Raw genomic sequence first — 18,612 nt, forward strand, 5'->3', positions numbered from 1 at the left:
TACTTCGAGCTTCGTCACAATGTTCATTGTAGATTGAAAAAATCGCCGAACGAAGTGAAAGAAAAAATGGTGCGGTGTAGGATAAAAGGGATCGCGATGGTCATCGAAGCGTAAATGACTGAAAAAGCTCATCCTCGTTCTACTGTAAATGGGTAGCCAAGGGGGTGATGCGCGTGGAGGTTGAGAAGGCGTGCCGTAGTTCCCGCCCATCCCTCGTCGAGAGCACTCTCTGTGCCCCGGCTTGTCAAGGGTTTCTCTCACCCGGGTCGCGCGCGCGCGTTTCTCATTCTCCACAACACCCCCACTCGAACTGCAGCCACAATGGGGTACGATGTGCCACGCGACGGACACGCCACACACACCATAAACCCCCGAGAGCCAGCAAACACCGTTGTGTTCATTTATTTTTCATCGTAAAAACAAAAAAACATTTTCAACATTTTGAACGTATCAGTCCGTGAACTCCCCCTCAAGTGTTTCCAGATCTACCGTGTCCTGTGACTGGACCACATCATTTCTCATCATCATTCTCACTCCGTGTCTCGTGGGGGATTTTTTTTTTTCAACTCCTAATTTTTTTTTGTCTCTCTCTCTCTTGGTGTATCCTGCACGGTAGCCTTTATCCACTCACACACTCCTTCGGGAGTCACCGCAGACACGCAACTTACCAACCGTACCTCCAATTCCCTCCACTCCCTGTCCTTTACCTGGGCTGCTGACTGCTCCACGACACGAGGGCCCGGCTCTCAGCCGCACTCACGCGGCCAACTTCTTCTCGGCTTCTTCGAGACACTCTCGGTGGAGTTCAACAGATAATTCACATCATCCAAGGCGCACTTCATTCATTGGACATTAATTTTTTCGCGGCGATTCTATCCTCTGGGAAAGACGGCCGGAGCATCGCTGTCGGGCATTCGGCAATTGGGCTCGTTACTTTCAATTATTCATTTTGAGTGATCATTGGGGATTTGTGATTTGAGGAGGCTGAGAGTTGTGGTTACTGAAAGGGGGTGACATTGAACATTGTGTGCATGTTTAATTGACTATTGGGAATTAATCATTGTGCGATGGTTCCTCATTTACCGAGTGGAAGGATGAGGTAGAAATTGAGGGAGATTAAAGAACCATCATATTCGTCGTGCGGAAATATCAAAGAGGACATAACGGTGCTGAATCGGGAGGAGATCGATTTGACGGGAATTTCTACGGCTATAAAATCAGTCGTAAAAAATATCAACAGGTACGTTAAATTTTTATATCTTCAATTGAAATATTAATGCTTATTCATGAATGAATATTAATCCTCGGTATACTGTTGTTTTATGGCATTTTTGGGAATTTTGTTTGTGTCCATTGCATTGGGATTTCCCGTAAAAACCTCAACTTCAACATAAATTTGGATTTTTGGTACTTTGTTGTTTTATTGATTCGGAAAGGTTATCCTTCAACGACATGATTGATGATCCTTGATGAGCCAAAACAATGTGGGATTAATTTTTGGGGAAGTCTATCAAAGGAAATTTGATTTTTAACAGCAAGTCGGAAATTCAGCCGTGAAAAATCCAAATTTTCACTGATAACAAAATAACATTGTTCAAATATAAAGTAGCCGACACGCCATAGGTTCATTTAAAATGCAAATATTCTCAGCTAGTCTCTCGCTTAGCGTGAAACCACATGCGGCGCCCAGGAGGGCAACTTACAACAAGGGCGACTCCCCGAATTATTCTAATTAACTCACCAGAATGCTCAAGCGTCCACTCAACAGCGGAACAAAAACCAAATCGCCGCGGTAAAGTGAAAAAAGCACTCGTTTCATGGAGAGTTTTAACTTCTCCCCCTCACCCCATCAGTTTCGCCACTAAAAACGAGGAGAACGTGTGAATCCCAGGTATTAAGAAGCAATGTAAGAAACTTGGAAATTAATTGAAACATAAAAATCCGGGGTTATTTGGTGAGAGAAAGAGATTGCGATCGTGATAAACGAAGTGGCTCGGGGGATATATCTTCCGCTGGAGATTTCAATGCCTCCAGAAGGATTAAAATAATTTTTATCTCAGCTGAATCCGGGGAAATGAAAATTTTCCCTCAAATTGCAGGAGACGAGAGAATACGAGGGAAGAAATACATTTTTTTTTACAAAAGCACCGGGGACTATCGAACGTAATGTGTTTGAGATCCGTGCGAGATGTCGTGCGAACGTTGGACTTAATATATTCAGATTTTTATAGCCAGTGGCGTATCGGAGATACCGTGTGTATACCCACCCCTTCTTTTTCTTACCTCCCAGGACTCGCTCTCTCCTTCTCTCCCTCATTTAACTTCTTTAACCTTACCGTTTTGTGAGTGAATGTGTATGTATTCTACACTGAAAGCTCCCGGCGAATGGAACTGGGGTGTGTTGTGCCTAATGAATAAACAAAAAGTTGATTATGCTTGGAGTTTACACGTAAAAGCGTGACCTTAACGCCAATTTATCTTTCGAGTGCTCAAGCGACCCCCTTTTTTCATATCTACGATTTCATTATTTTCTTTTTTACTCGCCGAGCAATTAGCATTTTCCTACGGTTTTATGACGTAAGAGATTTTTTTTTTCAGTACCGGCAAATCGAATACTTGTTTGAGAGGATCTAGCGACAGAATTCTAGATTTTTGGTGATTGTCGATTGGACACTGATTAGGGGCACCTGTCTTTCTCCAACTTCTTCACAAAAACATTTAAATATTCATTGCATGACAAACGAGAACGTTTCCCTTGTTCAGTATATTTCCACAATAATAAATAAAAATTCCTGAAAAAACATTTGACTCTCCCATTACTTGTACTTTACAGTAACTCTCGTGCTATTTTTTTTCTCGATAAACATTAGATTTTAGTTTCAGTGCTTTGATAATAAAATAATCACAAAACGTTCCGTAACCCGAGGTCAAATGAATCTCAATTAGAGGTCCCCATGTTCAGTTACAAACGTTAGACAACTTGGAATTAGCTCTAAGTAGCAAGAGTACTTGAACATCCCAATAATAACTCTAAAAAATGACATCTCAGAATATCATTAAGTATGAAAAATCATCGATGAAAGATAATTTTCACCTTTTTCGCAATCAGTTATTGAATGCGTACATGTGCAATCCTTAATACTAATTACAGGAAACAAGTTAAACCTCGAGTGTCGTATTTGAATTAAATAACAATTTCTTTCTCCCTCTTCCCCCCTTTCCTACCCGTCTCGTTGCCCATAAACATTGAAGAAACGGCAAATGCGTAAAAGCAGTTTGGAATTTATTTTCTTAGCAATTTTCAACACGACGAAAACCACATTGAGGCAGAAAAATTTCAATTTAATTATCGTTTAACTTCTTGAACAAGGAGATCAGAAGAATGTAGAGTACGCCGGCATTGGGTCTTTATGTACAACTCTCGTGGGTTTGTTACACATGTGGTCTTGTACATACGGGTGTAATTCGCGTGTACGAATGATAGGTACGATGAAGAGAAACCAACTGGTGGAGGGACGGTGGGTGAAAGGAGGGAGGAATTAAAGGAGAGGAAGAGGACACGTGTTTGTAAGAGTAACATCGGCAAAAACACGTGGAACGCGAGAAATGCAGTGCAAGCGCGCCCTGCCACGGCCAACCATTTGATTTATAATAATCGCTCAATCCTCATTACTGGGATATTTCATTGTGGTTGGTGGAAAAAGGAAGAGGGGAGTTTGTGATTTTGTCGACAACGGAGAAGTTTAAAAAAATACGATGAAACATGAAAGTTTTAAAGTTAAATTCAGTGATCGTTAAGTTAACTGGCGACACCTCACAAACCGACAAAAAAGGGGATTATATTTTTTATTCTGAACTAGGTTCCGGAACATTTTTGTTGTCAGTTTTCGTGTTCATTTGGATTATTTCTCCTGAGATATGGAGGGTTTTATGGACTTTGAGAGTCGGTTTTTCTTGACTGTGGATGAGGTTTTTTTATTGGCGTTCGGTACATGGAAGAATTTCATGTTTCAGTTCGTTCTTGCATTCGTTATATTTTTCGCAATGCAGACGCCCGGAAATTGATGGGGATGGCAATTGTAATTGATTGCGTTCGGGTTTTTGTCGTCCAGTGAAAGGAGAATTTTTTAATAAGACTGATAATATTAATTGTTGCTAAATTTTGGAAAAAAAAAGGAAAATGATGACTGATGACACATTTATAAAACGTTAGGGTATTTTTGGCAAATCTTCGCTCCATTCAGACAATGTGAATGCAATAATTAAATATGATGGGGTACGTAACACTCCCTGATAACACAGGAAAGTGCTCTTAATGCGGGCAACGCAGCTAAGGGTGTAACGCGCAGATTGAGTCAGGGACGATGGTTCACCCCCTCTCGTTTTTCCTCTCTGATTTTTTTTTTTACCTCTGAGAGGCAACTTAAGTATAACGGTGTAACGTGGGTGTATCGTTTCCTCGTAATCGCTTAAGTATAGCCACCACGGTCTCAACTCCTCGCATGTTATATACGTGAAAAAAGGTATATAACGACGAAGTACGACGCGACCATGCGCGCGCCCAGGCGTGGAGGGTTGCTTCGGTAATCGTGCATTAATTTGCATCACAAAGTACACGCCACCCGCACCACCACCCATACGCACGCATTCCACGTAGTTTTCCGCTCTTTTTTCTGATGGCTTTTTTTTAACCCTCCAGTCTTGCTGTCTCTCTTGCATTGGAGATGCGATTTAACGGACCGTAAGTCTCATTGTCTCATTCTTGAATCTACGGATATCAAGTTTCTGCACGAGGAAAATGTAAAGCAAAAGCTGTCGCGAAGATATGAATGAACTTCGTCTTAACGCACCCTGAACGAAGATTAATTTGTTACAAAAAATACACTATCGGGACATGAATTACACAATTCGAATAATTATCGTACACCACTGGAAAAATTATGATCGCAACAAGAATAATCTACTTGAATCAAAATAAGGGATAGTGTCTCCTCGATTGGACACAGTAACTGATACTCCGAGGATTAATCATGCAGTTAAACATGAACAATCATCAGGGGGTTGATTACGAAACTGCGAGCTGACAACTTTGTACTTCACTTCATCCCCACAGGCACGCGAATTACGTATAAATCCAAGACTGATTTTCATAAATAAGATTTTTCTGTTTGATCTGGGTCAGGGCATGTACGGAAAATACATAACACAATTAATGGTGATTTGTTCAGTAATGGATTGAGTAAATATGGTTCACATCAAGAGTTTAAGTTATTAAGCTGTCTTAATCAACTCGGTAATTATTCTACGAAGTTTATCGCTCTCTGGTACGCAATAAAATATTTATTCAGTGTGATCATGGGTAGGGTCACCAAGGCAATGGTTAACTGAATTCGTCTTATTTAATTAACAAATATTACGTAGGTTTTGTAAGGGGATTCAATTAGGGGGTCGTCAATTATTTCTCTCACTAACAGAGTGAATCCACTCATTTCATGTAAAACACACTTACTTATAAAATAATAATAATAATAATGATGTATGTTAATCGGTTGTATCACAGCCCGAAGTTTGACTCTCACTCTGGCGAGGCAGTCACGGTCTTGAATTTATTGTGTGTGTCGTAGTACTTTGACCACGGGCTTTCGCTTATCTCTTTCGGTTGCATATTTAAGGGTTGCCATGTCAAGCATCAAGCGCGCGCCCTTTGAATACATTTAAATTCATTATCTCACGTGAATATGCGCAGGGCTACCCTTCAGGGGTATATTTACCTCGCTGCCAGTGGTAATCGGTGACCTCACTGAAAAGAGAATCAGAAAAATACCAAAAAATCATGTGCAAGAATGCAACAAATTGCTTCTCCAAAGTGTCGGTCGAAAACACTAATATCTTAATGCATCAATCTCTGTTTCAGATAACCGTGGAAGCCCGGAGTAAGGATGCCACATACAGGTAAGCTTTTTCCCCGAGTATTTTTCATTTTTCAAAAGTAGGCGACGTTTTCATTTATCTAAGTATTCCCTGGTAATTAAATTGGAAATGAGGCTAATGACACAGTTCTTAGGAAATGATAATATTTGATACATAAAGATGTGCACTACTAGGGAAAACGAATTCATCTGAAGGACGTAAAGTCGTCTGAGGTTTCGACTAAATTTTCTCGTTTCTCAAACTGAAAAATATCTCTTTAGTGGGAAAACGGAACTACCGGCCCAAATTATTTATTTTTAAACATAACCTGATTATTTTTACAAGTAGAATGGATAAATGAGAAGTTCGCATGATGGTTACTTGGCTTATTCCGCAAAATCTGCACTTCATGGTTGTTTTTCCTAGTCAGGGTAACAGAAACTCATAAGGTTAATTGAATACCGGCTACATCCGGTTCTGAGGGGACGTCAGCATCTCTCATAATTCCGTTACAACGAGTTAAGCCCTTGTAATTAAACACCAATCAATAATGACCCCTTTTGACTCTTTTATCTCCAAAAAGCATCAACCTGTTTCGTTGAATTCACATTGATGCTTGGAGGATTCTCACCAGAAAGGAAATCATTAAATCGCTGAAGAGAGGAAATGCAGGTTCCTGAGACCACACGTACGGTCGAAATACGTTTATAATACCCGTAATATTTCTGATGAATGTAAGAAGTTTATATTTCTCCCGTATATATTGTAAGTTAGGGTATTAAAGAAAAAGTAATCATCGTATCTGAAAAAAAAACGAATAATTAGAGAAAATCAAGGGGTGAACATTGAAGATGTAGAAAATTGAATGTTGAATTTAGTAGCTGCGTTAGACGCACGGCAGGTGGGTGGTTTTAAGACTCTGTTTGAGACTCCTAAATGGCAAGTGCGATAGCAATCAGTTGGTCTTCACATTAGTTGGCTAATTCTAAAGGCAAGCATGATTATCCGCGCTGTGTACATCCGTTATAGTACATCACCGTCAGTTTATAGTTTAATGATGATCAACTCCCCTCTACCCTCCTTCACCCCGTTCGAGGTCATTAAAGGGTTTCTGATGAGCTAACATCAAGTGTTTCCAAGCGTAATCTTAAAATCCGTTTGCGGAATTGGTGAAAAACAATCAATTCGACAACGAACGTAAGGAACACCCGGAAGAAATTTCAGTGGTTTTTAACTGATGTAAATGGAGAAATGTACTTATCGGATTGTCATCTGAATGTATGAGGGGTGATCTTTGTAGGGACCCTTCGAGCCGACTTCCGCGATGACAATCTAGAGGTGAACATTCAATTATGCAGAATTGTAGAATTGGAAAATATTTGTTTCCGTTTTATTAGAAACTTATTTTATTAGAATTATTTCTTGATTTATCGGTTATTTTTTAATTGAACTCATATTTCACTTGTTGTTCGCAAGTGTGAGGTATCAATTTTCAACGTATTAAAAGTTAATTCGCACTGCTTTTCACCACTTGTGCATTAACGATAAATCCACATTTTCTCAGATAATCCAGATCATTATGGCCGTTGAAATGAACCGTCTCACCCAATCCCCCGCGTAATTGAGTTAATGACATAATTAGCCGGTGCTGTGGGTAATAATTAGCGATCGTTCTGTATTTGTCCACAACCACCACCACCACCGTCTCATCGTCCTTGCTACCGTGTATCTCAAAATCCAGTGTATGCGTTGACGATGTTGCACGTGAAGGCGCGTGCAACCTCTCGATTTATAGGAGCCGCCTCGGTTGTTTTTACGTACTGCATTTACTTTTCATATGTTTTGATTTTATTTGGTGAAGTTTCACTGCTGTCGCCACACCGATTCGCCGGATTGAGTTGTGGCGGCTGTCATTGTGAAGTTGTCCCCTCTGTTGCTCTCTCTTTTTCGAGAGAAAAAAACCCCTTCTTCGTTCTCTCAATGATTGTTACTGCTCATTGCAGCATTATCCATCACCAGAATGTCATCGCTTTGGGGTTTTTTAAAAACGACGACATTTTCGCTTCCGAGGAGGAGACGAAGACAAGTCTTGAAGAGAACAATTATTTAGAGAATCGCGAGAAATTTTACTGTACGAAAAGCACAAGAAAAAATAAGTCGAAGAAACATTAATTAGCGAGTGAAGAAATCGTAAAGTCGATTGTTAGTATTTGTTCACTGTTTATTGGGACTAACAGTCAATTTACTTCGCATAGTCCCAGAAAGCTCACTGATCGCGAGGATATCGTTGAGTGAATTCAACACCGTAAAATGATTACTCATGAAATATTGCTAATGCCACCCGGCTCCTGTGCAAAACCCGTCACATCATCGGAATTAAACGCGGTGAAAGCTCGCTCACATTAATTTGCGTAGACGTAATTCACTCAATACTAATTAACTCGGTCAATCTTTCCAGATGCGAGTGAGACAAACATTTATAGATGCTGACTGATTACGTTATTAAGGAATCTGTGTAGCTACTGGGTTACTCTGATCCACTTGAATAACTCAGGTACACATTTCTCACGGGGTTGGGTATGAGTTAATCGCAATCTCTCATTCCAAATGTAACGTCTAATTTTCCATTTCTAATCTCATTGCGCTTCCGTATTTGTTTAAAAATATTGTACTGTGGTTTTGGTGTGAGTAACGACATTATGTAATTAGATGGATGCTCGATGAATTATTTTCATGAAAAAAGTTGTACTAAAGATGAATTTACAAGCTTTTTTCAATTGTCGATAATGATGTCAATTTATTCTGATTGATCCCTTAAATAAATTAATAATCCATGACTTTTAATACCACCAGTTCCAACAAGAAAATATCTCATGGTAATCTCTTTAAACGAATCATCAATGCACTCCCCTCCTCATCAATTTTCTCACTGAAGTGTTTAACCCACCAATCAGAGGGCCACCGGGAATACGATAAAGCACAATAGTAAAGATGCAAATCATACCATTCAATCATCTCATTTGCCTCCTTGCAATTCGATGCTAATTGTGTTGGTTGCTTATTGGTGCCCTAGCCCTCCCAAATCGTTCATCACACAGCAGGTGAATACTCTCTCACCACCTCTCCTCCCACCAATGCACTCGTCCACTGAGAAATCACTCCATAAAGATCATCCTTCAAAAACAAAATGCCAAATACAACTTGCACCGGGATGCAGTTTCGCAGGAAGCAATTTTGGTCTAGGGTTTCTGCCTGGATTACAAGTCCTGTCCAATGTTCGGCTCTCGAATAATTACATGTCTCTCTACCACTGTCCATGGGAGACACGCGATCACTCCTTTTGGGATCACTTATTTTTCGTCCCTCTCCCTTTGTGGTTCTAAAGTCTTAGAGGGCGAATGTCATTAGAAATGAGAGAAACCACCTGCCCTATCGTTAATGTCTTTTGAAGATGGGTAATGGTGATTTTTTTGGGATCTTTTTCCTTTCAGCAAATTCAGTGGAGGTTTATCCCATTATTTATGCGGAAAAATATCGCAAATCCACGATCGAAAGGTTCAATATCTCTAGACAAAGATAATTCTGTGTAACACATTATATGCTACCATAAACAATTAGACTTTTGCTATTTTTTACCTCATTTAATATTCCACATTCACTGGATGACGAAGGAGACCAAAGAATAATATAAATTACTGACTAATTTCAGTTTTTCCTAGAACTATTCCACCAGAAATGATTTCCTTTCACCCATATCATAGGCCTCACGACGAAAATTCAAGTTTTCGCCTGAAATTATCATTCATTTCACATAAATTCTAGGCATTTACTGGGAAAGTATATGCACCACTCGATTCCTCAAGAGACACATAAATTTCTTATGAGAACAATGGCTGGGGAAATCGTAATATTTTGTCTTTCTTACCTCCCCCTAAATTTAGTCATAACGATAGAAGATCTCGTCCGTGAAACGTATAATTTTTTGTCCGAAATAATATTTTCTCTCGCTGCACAGGAAAAGCCACTTTATTACCTGAAACAAGGGGACAGTTTATCACATTCACGTCATTAGGATCAAACTCAAAGAGCCGATGAATTAGATAAGCAACTGATCCCTCGACATATGATGATTTTCAGGTCAAGCTGGTGTCAACCAACTGGGTGGTGTATTTGTCAATGGACGACCGTTACCCGACTGTGTAAGACAGCGAATTGTCCAACTGGCGCTTGTTGGTGTCAGGCCCTGTGACATATCACGACAGTTACTCGTCTCTCACGGCTGTGTCTCCAAGATACTGACGAGATTTTACGAGACTGGTAGCATAAGACCCGGCAGCATCGGCGGAAGTAAAACTAAGGTGAGATAAAAATGACTAACGAATACAGAACAATCTTGACAACATTCACCAGCATCCTGAGACTTGAGTAACGATATGTCTTGGATGGAAGTATTCCCTTGGGGGCCTTCCTTCGGCTTCTGGCAACTGTACTCGGTGTATGTGGGGTGGAATAATGAACTGAGTGGAAAAAATTGAATGAGGAGAGAAAAAAAAATTGTTGGATACTACCAACGAAGAAATGGGTGGACATGGGCTGATGTGATTTTAAGTATGGCTCTCGGTTGTGTTTGAACGTGCTCGCAATTATCCAAACACCTTGCTCCAGGCATTTGCATAATTTCATGGCATTCGTGAGGATATTCACCACCTTCGCGCTCGTGCGAGGAATCTCAAAGTTTATTTCGTGAATTAATCAGGGTTTTTAGGCTGTGGGATTCGTGTTCCCGAATCGTTCATTTGAAATTATCATTTCTAAAATTTTGTCGATGTGAGTAAACGATATTTGGGGTCACTGATGTCGCCATTGTGGGGGACGATATAAATTGGGGGGATATATATCGAGTGGGGCCAAATTATAAATATTTTCGTATAATTTTTCGCATGAGAGACTCTCCGTACGCGGAGAAAGAAGTTGCGGAAAAGATGGTACAGTGAGAATATAAAAAATAATTAGTTGAATGTGATTGCAGTGTCTATCCACAGACTTTTATGCAGAATCGCATAAAAATTATATTTCGATTGGTAAACCTTGTACAACTCAAGAGTAGAAATTTTTTTTATCGCTTCAACCCGTTCCGTGTTTTTACATTAAAATTCCCGAAAGAGCACTTCGCATCACTTTTACATTTAATCACGTAATTTTCCGCAAGTTTTCCTCCGTGTACTATAAATACTCCCCATGACAAATTTTTTATATAATTAATAGATAAATAGCGATTTCATATATCCTGCAAAGCGTATGGGAACGCGTGAATGGTGTCTCACAGGCGCATATTCTCCTCGATGAGGGATTCGCGATGTGCGTGATATGGGCTGGCCTCTCACACACCGAGCACCATCGTTGTTTTATACGTTATATACACTCAACTCAACCCAAATGGCTTGCAATATCGCCGGCACAGTGACGTTAATGATAATATAATTATACGCCACGCGTGTAACTATGTCTTTTTGCAACGCTTCACCCGGACTTGAGAAGCAAAAAGATTCGTTCGGAGGATGCGTCCGGTTGATCCACTGGGTTTTTAATATTTCACATAATGAATTTATTTTAATGTCAACCAGTTTGTTGAACCCCGTTCATGCAATCAAGAACATTCATTCATTTTTTGCCACAAGATTGAGTGTCACCATTGGTCACGGTTATTTGATTGATTCGTGTGGTAAAAAAATCAGATGAAAATCGTTGTCACAGGAAATAAATGAATATGCAGATGCCAACCCTAGGATTTTTCACGTGCAGATCAATATTTACTGATTATAGATGAAATTAAAGGGAAACGAGAGACGAATGTTTATGGACATGCTGAGCATGGGTCTTGTAAAGAATAATTTATGATCCCATGCTTTTTCGTAACAATATTAATTGTCCAACTGTGGACACAAATGGAACATTATGGCACGTTCATGCCACCAGTACTTTTCTTGTACAAACACTCGTATAGAACCGATTTTAACCTGTGATAACAGAGTTTACTTTGGCCGCATTGTACAGACTGGGAAGCATCTTCAAATATTGTCGGATAATTTATCCTAACATTAATTACCGAATTATCCCATGATCTACATGTGTTTTATCTACGGTTTTTCTTTGTTATTTTCGAGGTATATTTTTACTCCATCGTTGTGACTTTCGCGGTAACACATATGGGGATTCACATGGAGAATTACTCAGCGATACCGAGGTGCTCATGAAATGAGCCAGAGGCACGACACATTGATAATTTTCACCGGGGAAATACAGTCGACGGTGTATCGATCACAGTTTGTGGGTGGAACCAGAGTCTCGCGAGCTTATAATTTTCTCGCTACATAAACAATTCTGTAATGGGAAAAAGGAAAGGAGAGGGGGTAAATCAATTGAACCGCCAGAGAGTAATAAATTGAGAGGGAAATTTTTTTTTACATTTCTGGACGATTGTCAACGTAGACACGAATGCAGAGGGTTATCGGATAATTATGATCTAGGGGAATGTCGGTTAAAATGTCGGTTATGGTAAACGAAAACGTTTTTCTCTTCCGCAATATCGGAAGAGAGGATTTTATAAAGGAGGTAGAAAAGAGGGGGAGGGAGAGGGGAATTAATATTGGATGCGACCGTTTGTGACAGATGAAACGTCCGGCGATTTTTTATCTGGTTCTCACGGTTATTCTTCCATGAACAGTCGCAGAATGGGACATTGGTCAAGGCCGGAAGATAATGTTTAAGCCCTTGTTTTATAAACTTAATTACAATTGAGTTCATTTGGATCCAGTAACCGGCGGGTAGTGAACGTTGGGTCTGAAAATTACTATCGAACCGTTCTATCCAGGTGCAGATGAGCTCAATTATTATTTCAAGAATGGATATTGAAAATTTATGATTTGATTTATCTTTGTCTATGATTTTATGCATATGATTTGCCTGGAACGGTCATGATACCGCCGATAACGACAGAAGGGGGAGGGGGACTAGAGGAGGAACTGCAAAATGAGAATTATTTCGATAACAAAAATACAAAATTGAAAAAAAATATCGGTATTTGAATAAATAATTTGTTTAGAAGGTATTTGCACTGTAAAATCTGTATTTTGCTGCGTTTGCATGCGCCCATTTAAAATTGAAAATTGCCTATTGCACTTTTTTTCAAGGAGGGATAATCGACCGGTTATCAGCAATGACCACGCAATATTGTCGGGTCTGAAGGGTTGCTGGGGGATAATTAGTGAGTTTGGTGAACCTGTTGGTGACGGTTTGAGGTTTATCTAACATTTAGTCGGGCCAGATGTCAGCGCAGTGGTCAGTGTCTCGTTGAAGGCAATTTCCCTAGCAATCGGTATATAAGCCAATGCTGTACATATACATGCTGCGTGTACGGTTTGTCCCTTGATCGGATCAAACATCGAAGGATGTGGTTCACAGCCGACGGGGCATTAGGACATCCATGTTTAACGTATATACCACAAACAGTTAAAGGGAGAATAGAGAGGGGGCTGGAGGGGGCGGGCGACAACGGGGGTAATTGTCGCCACGACGGAAGTGTCAGATTAGAATCTGAGATGCTCCCTGGGGTCGCACGCGATGTCAAACCCTCTCTGGAACCCCCGTGACATTAAATATTTTATATTAATGTGTGAACAGCGTAAGGATGACCAAGTGGAGTGCAAGGACTATTTAGATATTTTTTTTTTCAATCGATTACCGATGGTTCTAGTATTCGCTTTCGACCAGATACATTTTACACAGTCTTTAGTTTGTGCGCTGGATAATTTATTTTGTCAGGAAATTTTTCAGGTTAAATCATATCGAGAATTATCCTGATTACCTTCGTACCTAATCACAACCCTCTCCCAAACGTGTGGAGCACAGCATAAATTTCCCGTATTCGATGAGAAAACTTAATTCATTATTGTGTGACTAATTTGAGTAATTTCATTGCTCTTTATTGACTCGATCCATTGAGCCGGCCACTGGAATTTTCCGTATTCTGTAATGAGGACAAATTTTAATCCAGCAATAAAACAGAATTCTTACAGCTCGCTCTGAAGCATTCAATTATGGACCCCTCCCACGAAATCACGACTCTTCTCGTGCCAAAAGATTTCGATCGCCAAGTCTCCTCCCCCTTAAGAAAAAAAAATCAAAACAGAAATCACTGATGGGGTGTGTGCGTATACCATTTCCATCGCGTTAGCATAAAATTATCCGGTTGGAGGTATTGGGGTTGAGCCACTTATTCATTAGCAATTCAAATTTTATTTCAATACCGAGATTTGAGAACCTCTGGAGTGTTGAAGAAGCACAAAGTGGTCAATCCCAATGTTCGAATGTATGGGTTATAAGGTGTGAGTCGCAGATGACGGGAGTTACCCACCCAAAAACGTTCCCAAGGTGTATGTGTGTGCATGCTCCGAAACCGCCCTGGTGTTCACCAGAGTTATCTGATTAGTTCTTCACCTGTGGACGGCATGTGTATTTTTGTCGTGCGATGAGATCGCTACTTATGGCGCTAATTCGCTAAGGGGCGCCGAAAAAAGACGGAATAGGGAAAAAAAATAACCATTGACAGGAACGGAAGGAAGTTGAAGGAACGCCCTGAGGACAATTTCAGCCGGAAACAACCCGATAATTACCACGAGTGATTTCAACGGCTTCATCTTGATCCCTGACTTATCATTCTGAAGACATGAAATATTTTTATACTCAATTAAGGCGACAGAATAAATTCGCAAATATTTTTCACTCTTTCATCGCGATGGAAATTTTAATATCAACTTAAAGTGATCATTGATACATTAAAGGGAATTAAGCCCTCATACTTGGAAATATTTATTTCTTGGCTTTTAGGGTATCTTACGATACGATTCCCTGCGCCAAAGATATCGAGCAAAATTGAAAATTTTAGAGACACGTCAAATGCAAATGGAAAGATTCAGTCCCATCGCTCCATGAAATCATAAATATTGCAAAAGTGTTTAAAATACTTCCTCATTTAGTCCAAAGGAAGTCCCTCAAAACGATAATGAAAGTCCCTCAGTTTTTGAAAAATGGGTACACATTCGTAGTGGAAATATTTCCAAATGCCCTCGCCAGATGCTTCATCTTCCCGTCATTTTTTTTCGTTCATTTAGACTAACAACCGGGGATTACCGTTGCAGCAAGTGGCAACGCCGACGGTAGTGAAGAAGATACTGAGGATGAAGCAGGAGCAACCAACAATGTTCGCTTGGGAAATCAGGGAACAATTGGCTAGACAAGGTGCATGTGATCCACAGAGTTTACCTTCTGTGTCGTCGGTCAATAGAATACTCAGGGGCGGTGGATTACATACGGATCATCCGGGAATTGATGCTGGCTCATCTAGTGGGTATCAAACTCACGTGCCATCGAGCCCGGAGACTAGAGGTAATTTTATAATGCGTAATTCGTCAATAGAATTTATTTAAATCGATTATTTTTTGCGTCATATTTTTTTTATAGTTGTAATTGAATTTTTTATTTATAATCCTTTGCTAAATATCCCCGATAAAAATTTCCAATTCAATTATCAAAGGCATTAATCAACTTTTCACCTGTCAAATTTCAAAAGTATTTTTCCAACGCATTAGATGGCAAAAAAATTAATTGATAATAATTAAGAGAAAACTTTATTCTACGTATGATAACTTTGTTTATAAACCTTGAAAATCATATATGGAACACTCACATAATTATTAACACGAATGTATTATTTAGCCTGTGCACCGATATACCGCACATTCGCAGAATTACCAGATATCGCGTGATGTCCGAAAAAAATCATGTTTCCCTTTTTCGGGGTTAAAATTGGTTGAGATACAACCGCACGCATATAAACACATCTGAATAACATGTGGCTGGAGTAATGTTCATTAGTCTCCGCGGAGAGAGAAGAGTTTTCGACCGCAAGATAATTCTCAACACGAAAGCCACTCATAATTTTTATTTACAATCGAGTGGCGAATTTAACGGTGCCCTTCATTCATTTTTATCACACGTATTTGTACCACTTTGTATAGACCTTCCCCGAAGTTTTTTTTACAGCATCAAGGGTGAATTATTGGGAGAGATTGAGAGCCCTCGAGAATTGAGATACGCACGAAAACGATGATTGATATCCTTGGAGAATACATTCTCCTTTCGCTTATTGACCTTTTTGCGGTAGTTCTCAGATTTCTGCCTTCAAAAGGGAATTTTTGGAAATTTATGTAATGATATTTCAAGGGTACGTTGTGGCTAAAGCATTCAAACTATCAAATTTCGCGTTTTCGAGGGCAACAGGTGAAAAATATTCGACTGCTTCCATTTCCATAATTACTTAATCGATTTTTTAACTGATGAGTAAATATTTAAATTGTTTAATCGGTAATCTATTGTTCTCGTCTCTCCGGAATTTTTTACCTCTCATTTTCAATTTTTTAAATAGATTATTTTTCACTGAAAATAAATCCGAATTTCTCCCCCATACGAAACTTTTCCTACAGTAATTCATCTCTAAAAATCGTCAGAAGAAATTTAGTGAAAATTGGACGAAACAATGAAGAATTTCCATTAAATGTACAAGTGATAGCGTCAATTTATAACAGAGGGAATTAACTCACTCACTGACAACTTGTCATTTTCAGAAGCCCTGATGAGAACGGATTATCAATTATTTTACCCCGGCTCCCTGGGTCCCCTTCACATATCAACGAGTGGATCAACTGGAAATCCAAATGCACCAACGTGGAATCCCGGATTTTACTCGTCCCTCTATCAAGCAACCACACTGCATCTGCATCATGGAATGCAGGCATTCACGTGAGTATCCTAATAAACGTCCACTTTATACCCACATTATCCCTTTAATACGTGACTCTGCAATTTTAATTGGTTCATTCATTATTCAAAAACGTTACATTTATTCTTCAGTACACTGGAGCAAGAGAGAATGGCTGAACAGCAGAGTGGACAGGGTCAAGTTGAACTCAAATCAAGTTCAAGCTCAATGGCAGGAAGTGATGATTCCCTAGACAAGAGTGATTTAGACGATAATGTTGAATCGCAGGACAATTACAAGTCCTTCCAAAGTTCTCCAATAATCCTAGAACTGGGCCAGAAGATCGGCAGCGATCGAAGTGCTTTTGTTCGTCATGGAACACCTAATTCATCAAATAACTTTGAAATATCCCGAACAAGTCCCTCATCAGCAATTGGCGACGACATAACACCACAGACGTCACGAAGTGCTAACGAAAATTCGAGTGATACCAGTACTGAAGGAGTTTCGTCCAAGAACAGGCCCCAGCAGCCCCAGAAAAAACGAAATCCCTACTCCATCGAAGAATTACTGAAAAAAGATGAGCGCAGTGTGAGTAGTAAAAGACCGCGAGTGATTGTAACCGGCATTGTTCAGCCATGTGGCATAATAGTAGGTAAAGAGGGGTAGGATCTATCTTGTCTCAATGTAAATTAACAAGTACATTAATTATTCAAATAATGTAGACGAAATTTAACGCATTATTCAACAGTGGGACTTGACTTAACGGAAATTGTGTATATATTACAATGTATAGGGTACGATTCGTCGAAGGAGTTACAAAATTCTTTTATTTTATTTTTGAAATGGCAATAAAGGGAGGTGATGTGTCACAACTTGTGTTAAATTCATTTCGGAGTGGCTCAAATAAAAATTTCAACGCATAAAGAATATTTGGAACACGTCAGGACATACTGTCATTGTACGTAGGCTGTCATAAAGCCATAAAACCGAAGTCACCATGCACTGTGTCTCACGATTCCTCTGACACACGTGTGAATGAGTTAAGCTGCAACAAGAGAGAGAATTCACTGATTTTTCTCTCCGGAAATAAAAATAACATTGAGGAAATAAAAGAGGGAGGGTGGGGGGTGGGAGAATCTGGCTTTTACAGCGTTGTAAACATTTTTATCTCTCTCAGTGATCATCACCAACCAATTAATGCACCATAAAGTGTAAACACTTGTGGTTTAATATCGTGCGGCCATAATCCCACGTCAGATGCACATTTGTGCACTAAAGCTAACAATTTTCTGAAGAAAAATAAGAGTAATTAAATTTATAAATTGAGAAAGCAAACAAAAATATGAAAAAGAAGCTGAATTTAGATGACAATTAAATACTATTTATTCTAGTGATGTAAAAATATTGTTAATTTAATTTGAATGATAATGGTACTGGGCTTTTGATAGCCGTAAAGTTATTCAATGAAAATAATGATAGGATGAATTTTCACGGTGTCATAGAACTGTAGGCGATACTCAAGGGTATAATAACTTGGACAACTTTTACGATGGTTTTTAGTATCATGGCCACAAGAATATCTGTCTATCTCTATCTCTCTCTTTCTCTCTCGTACAGGTTCCAGGTTATTTTAAGAATTGAGAGACAGAAATGCGAAAAAAGTATTATACATGTGTAAGAAAACATCAAAGGCGCAGAATCGACCGTTAGCTTAAGAATTTAATTGATAATAATCGTTCTGTCGACAGATTAAGATTATCGTTCGGAGACGGAGTAATTTCAATCAAAGGAATACTGAAGTAATAGGCCTCTTAGGTGAATCGTGGTGCATGATAAATTTCATTGTATAATATATTAAAGTAGTCATTGCGGAGAATTAAGAA

The 18,612-nt window shown here is 39.4% G+C and overlaps 1 protein-coding gene across 2 annotated transcripts; it reads left to right on the plus strand.

Annotated features, from left to right (window-relative positions):
- Positions 1 to 103: 103 nt before the first annotated feature.
- Positions 104 to 17,840, plus strand: LOC135164458 (paired box pox-neuro protein). 2 transcript variants are annotated; one of them, XM_064124828.1, is made up of 6 exons: positions 104 to 1,240; positions 5,915 to 5,952; positions 10,048 to 10,268; positions 15,081 to 15,354; positions 16,593 to 16,767; positions 16,879 to 17,840. In XM_064124828.1, the coding sequence occupies exons 2-6, from the start codon at positions 5,940 to 5,942 to the stop codon at positions 17,393 to 17,395; spliced, it is 1,200 nt and encodes a 399-aa protein (XP_063980898.1). In that variant the 5' UTR covers positions 104 to 1,240; positions 5,915 to 5,939; the 3' UTR covers positions 17,396 to 17,840. The 2 variants fall into 2 exon arrangements, with proteins under 2 accessions (XP_063980898.1, XP_063980899.1); XM_064124829.1 differs by having other exon boundaries at positions 15,108 to 15,354.
- The last annotated feature ends 772 nt before the right edge of the window (positions 17,841 to 18,612 follow it).

This window comes from Diachasmimorpha longicaudata, chromosome 7, assembly GCF_034640455.1.
Source record: "Diachasmimorpha longicaudata isolate KC_UGA_2023 chromosome 7, iyDiaLong2, whole genome shotgun sequence".
NCBI lineage: Eukaryota > Metazoa > Arthropoda > Insecta > Hymenoptera > Braconidae > Diachasmimorpha > Diachasmimorpha longicaudata.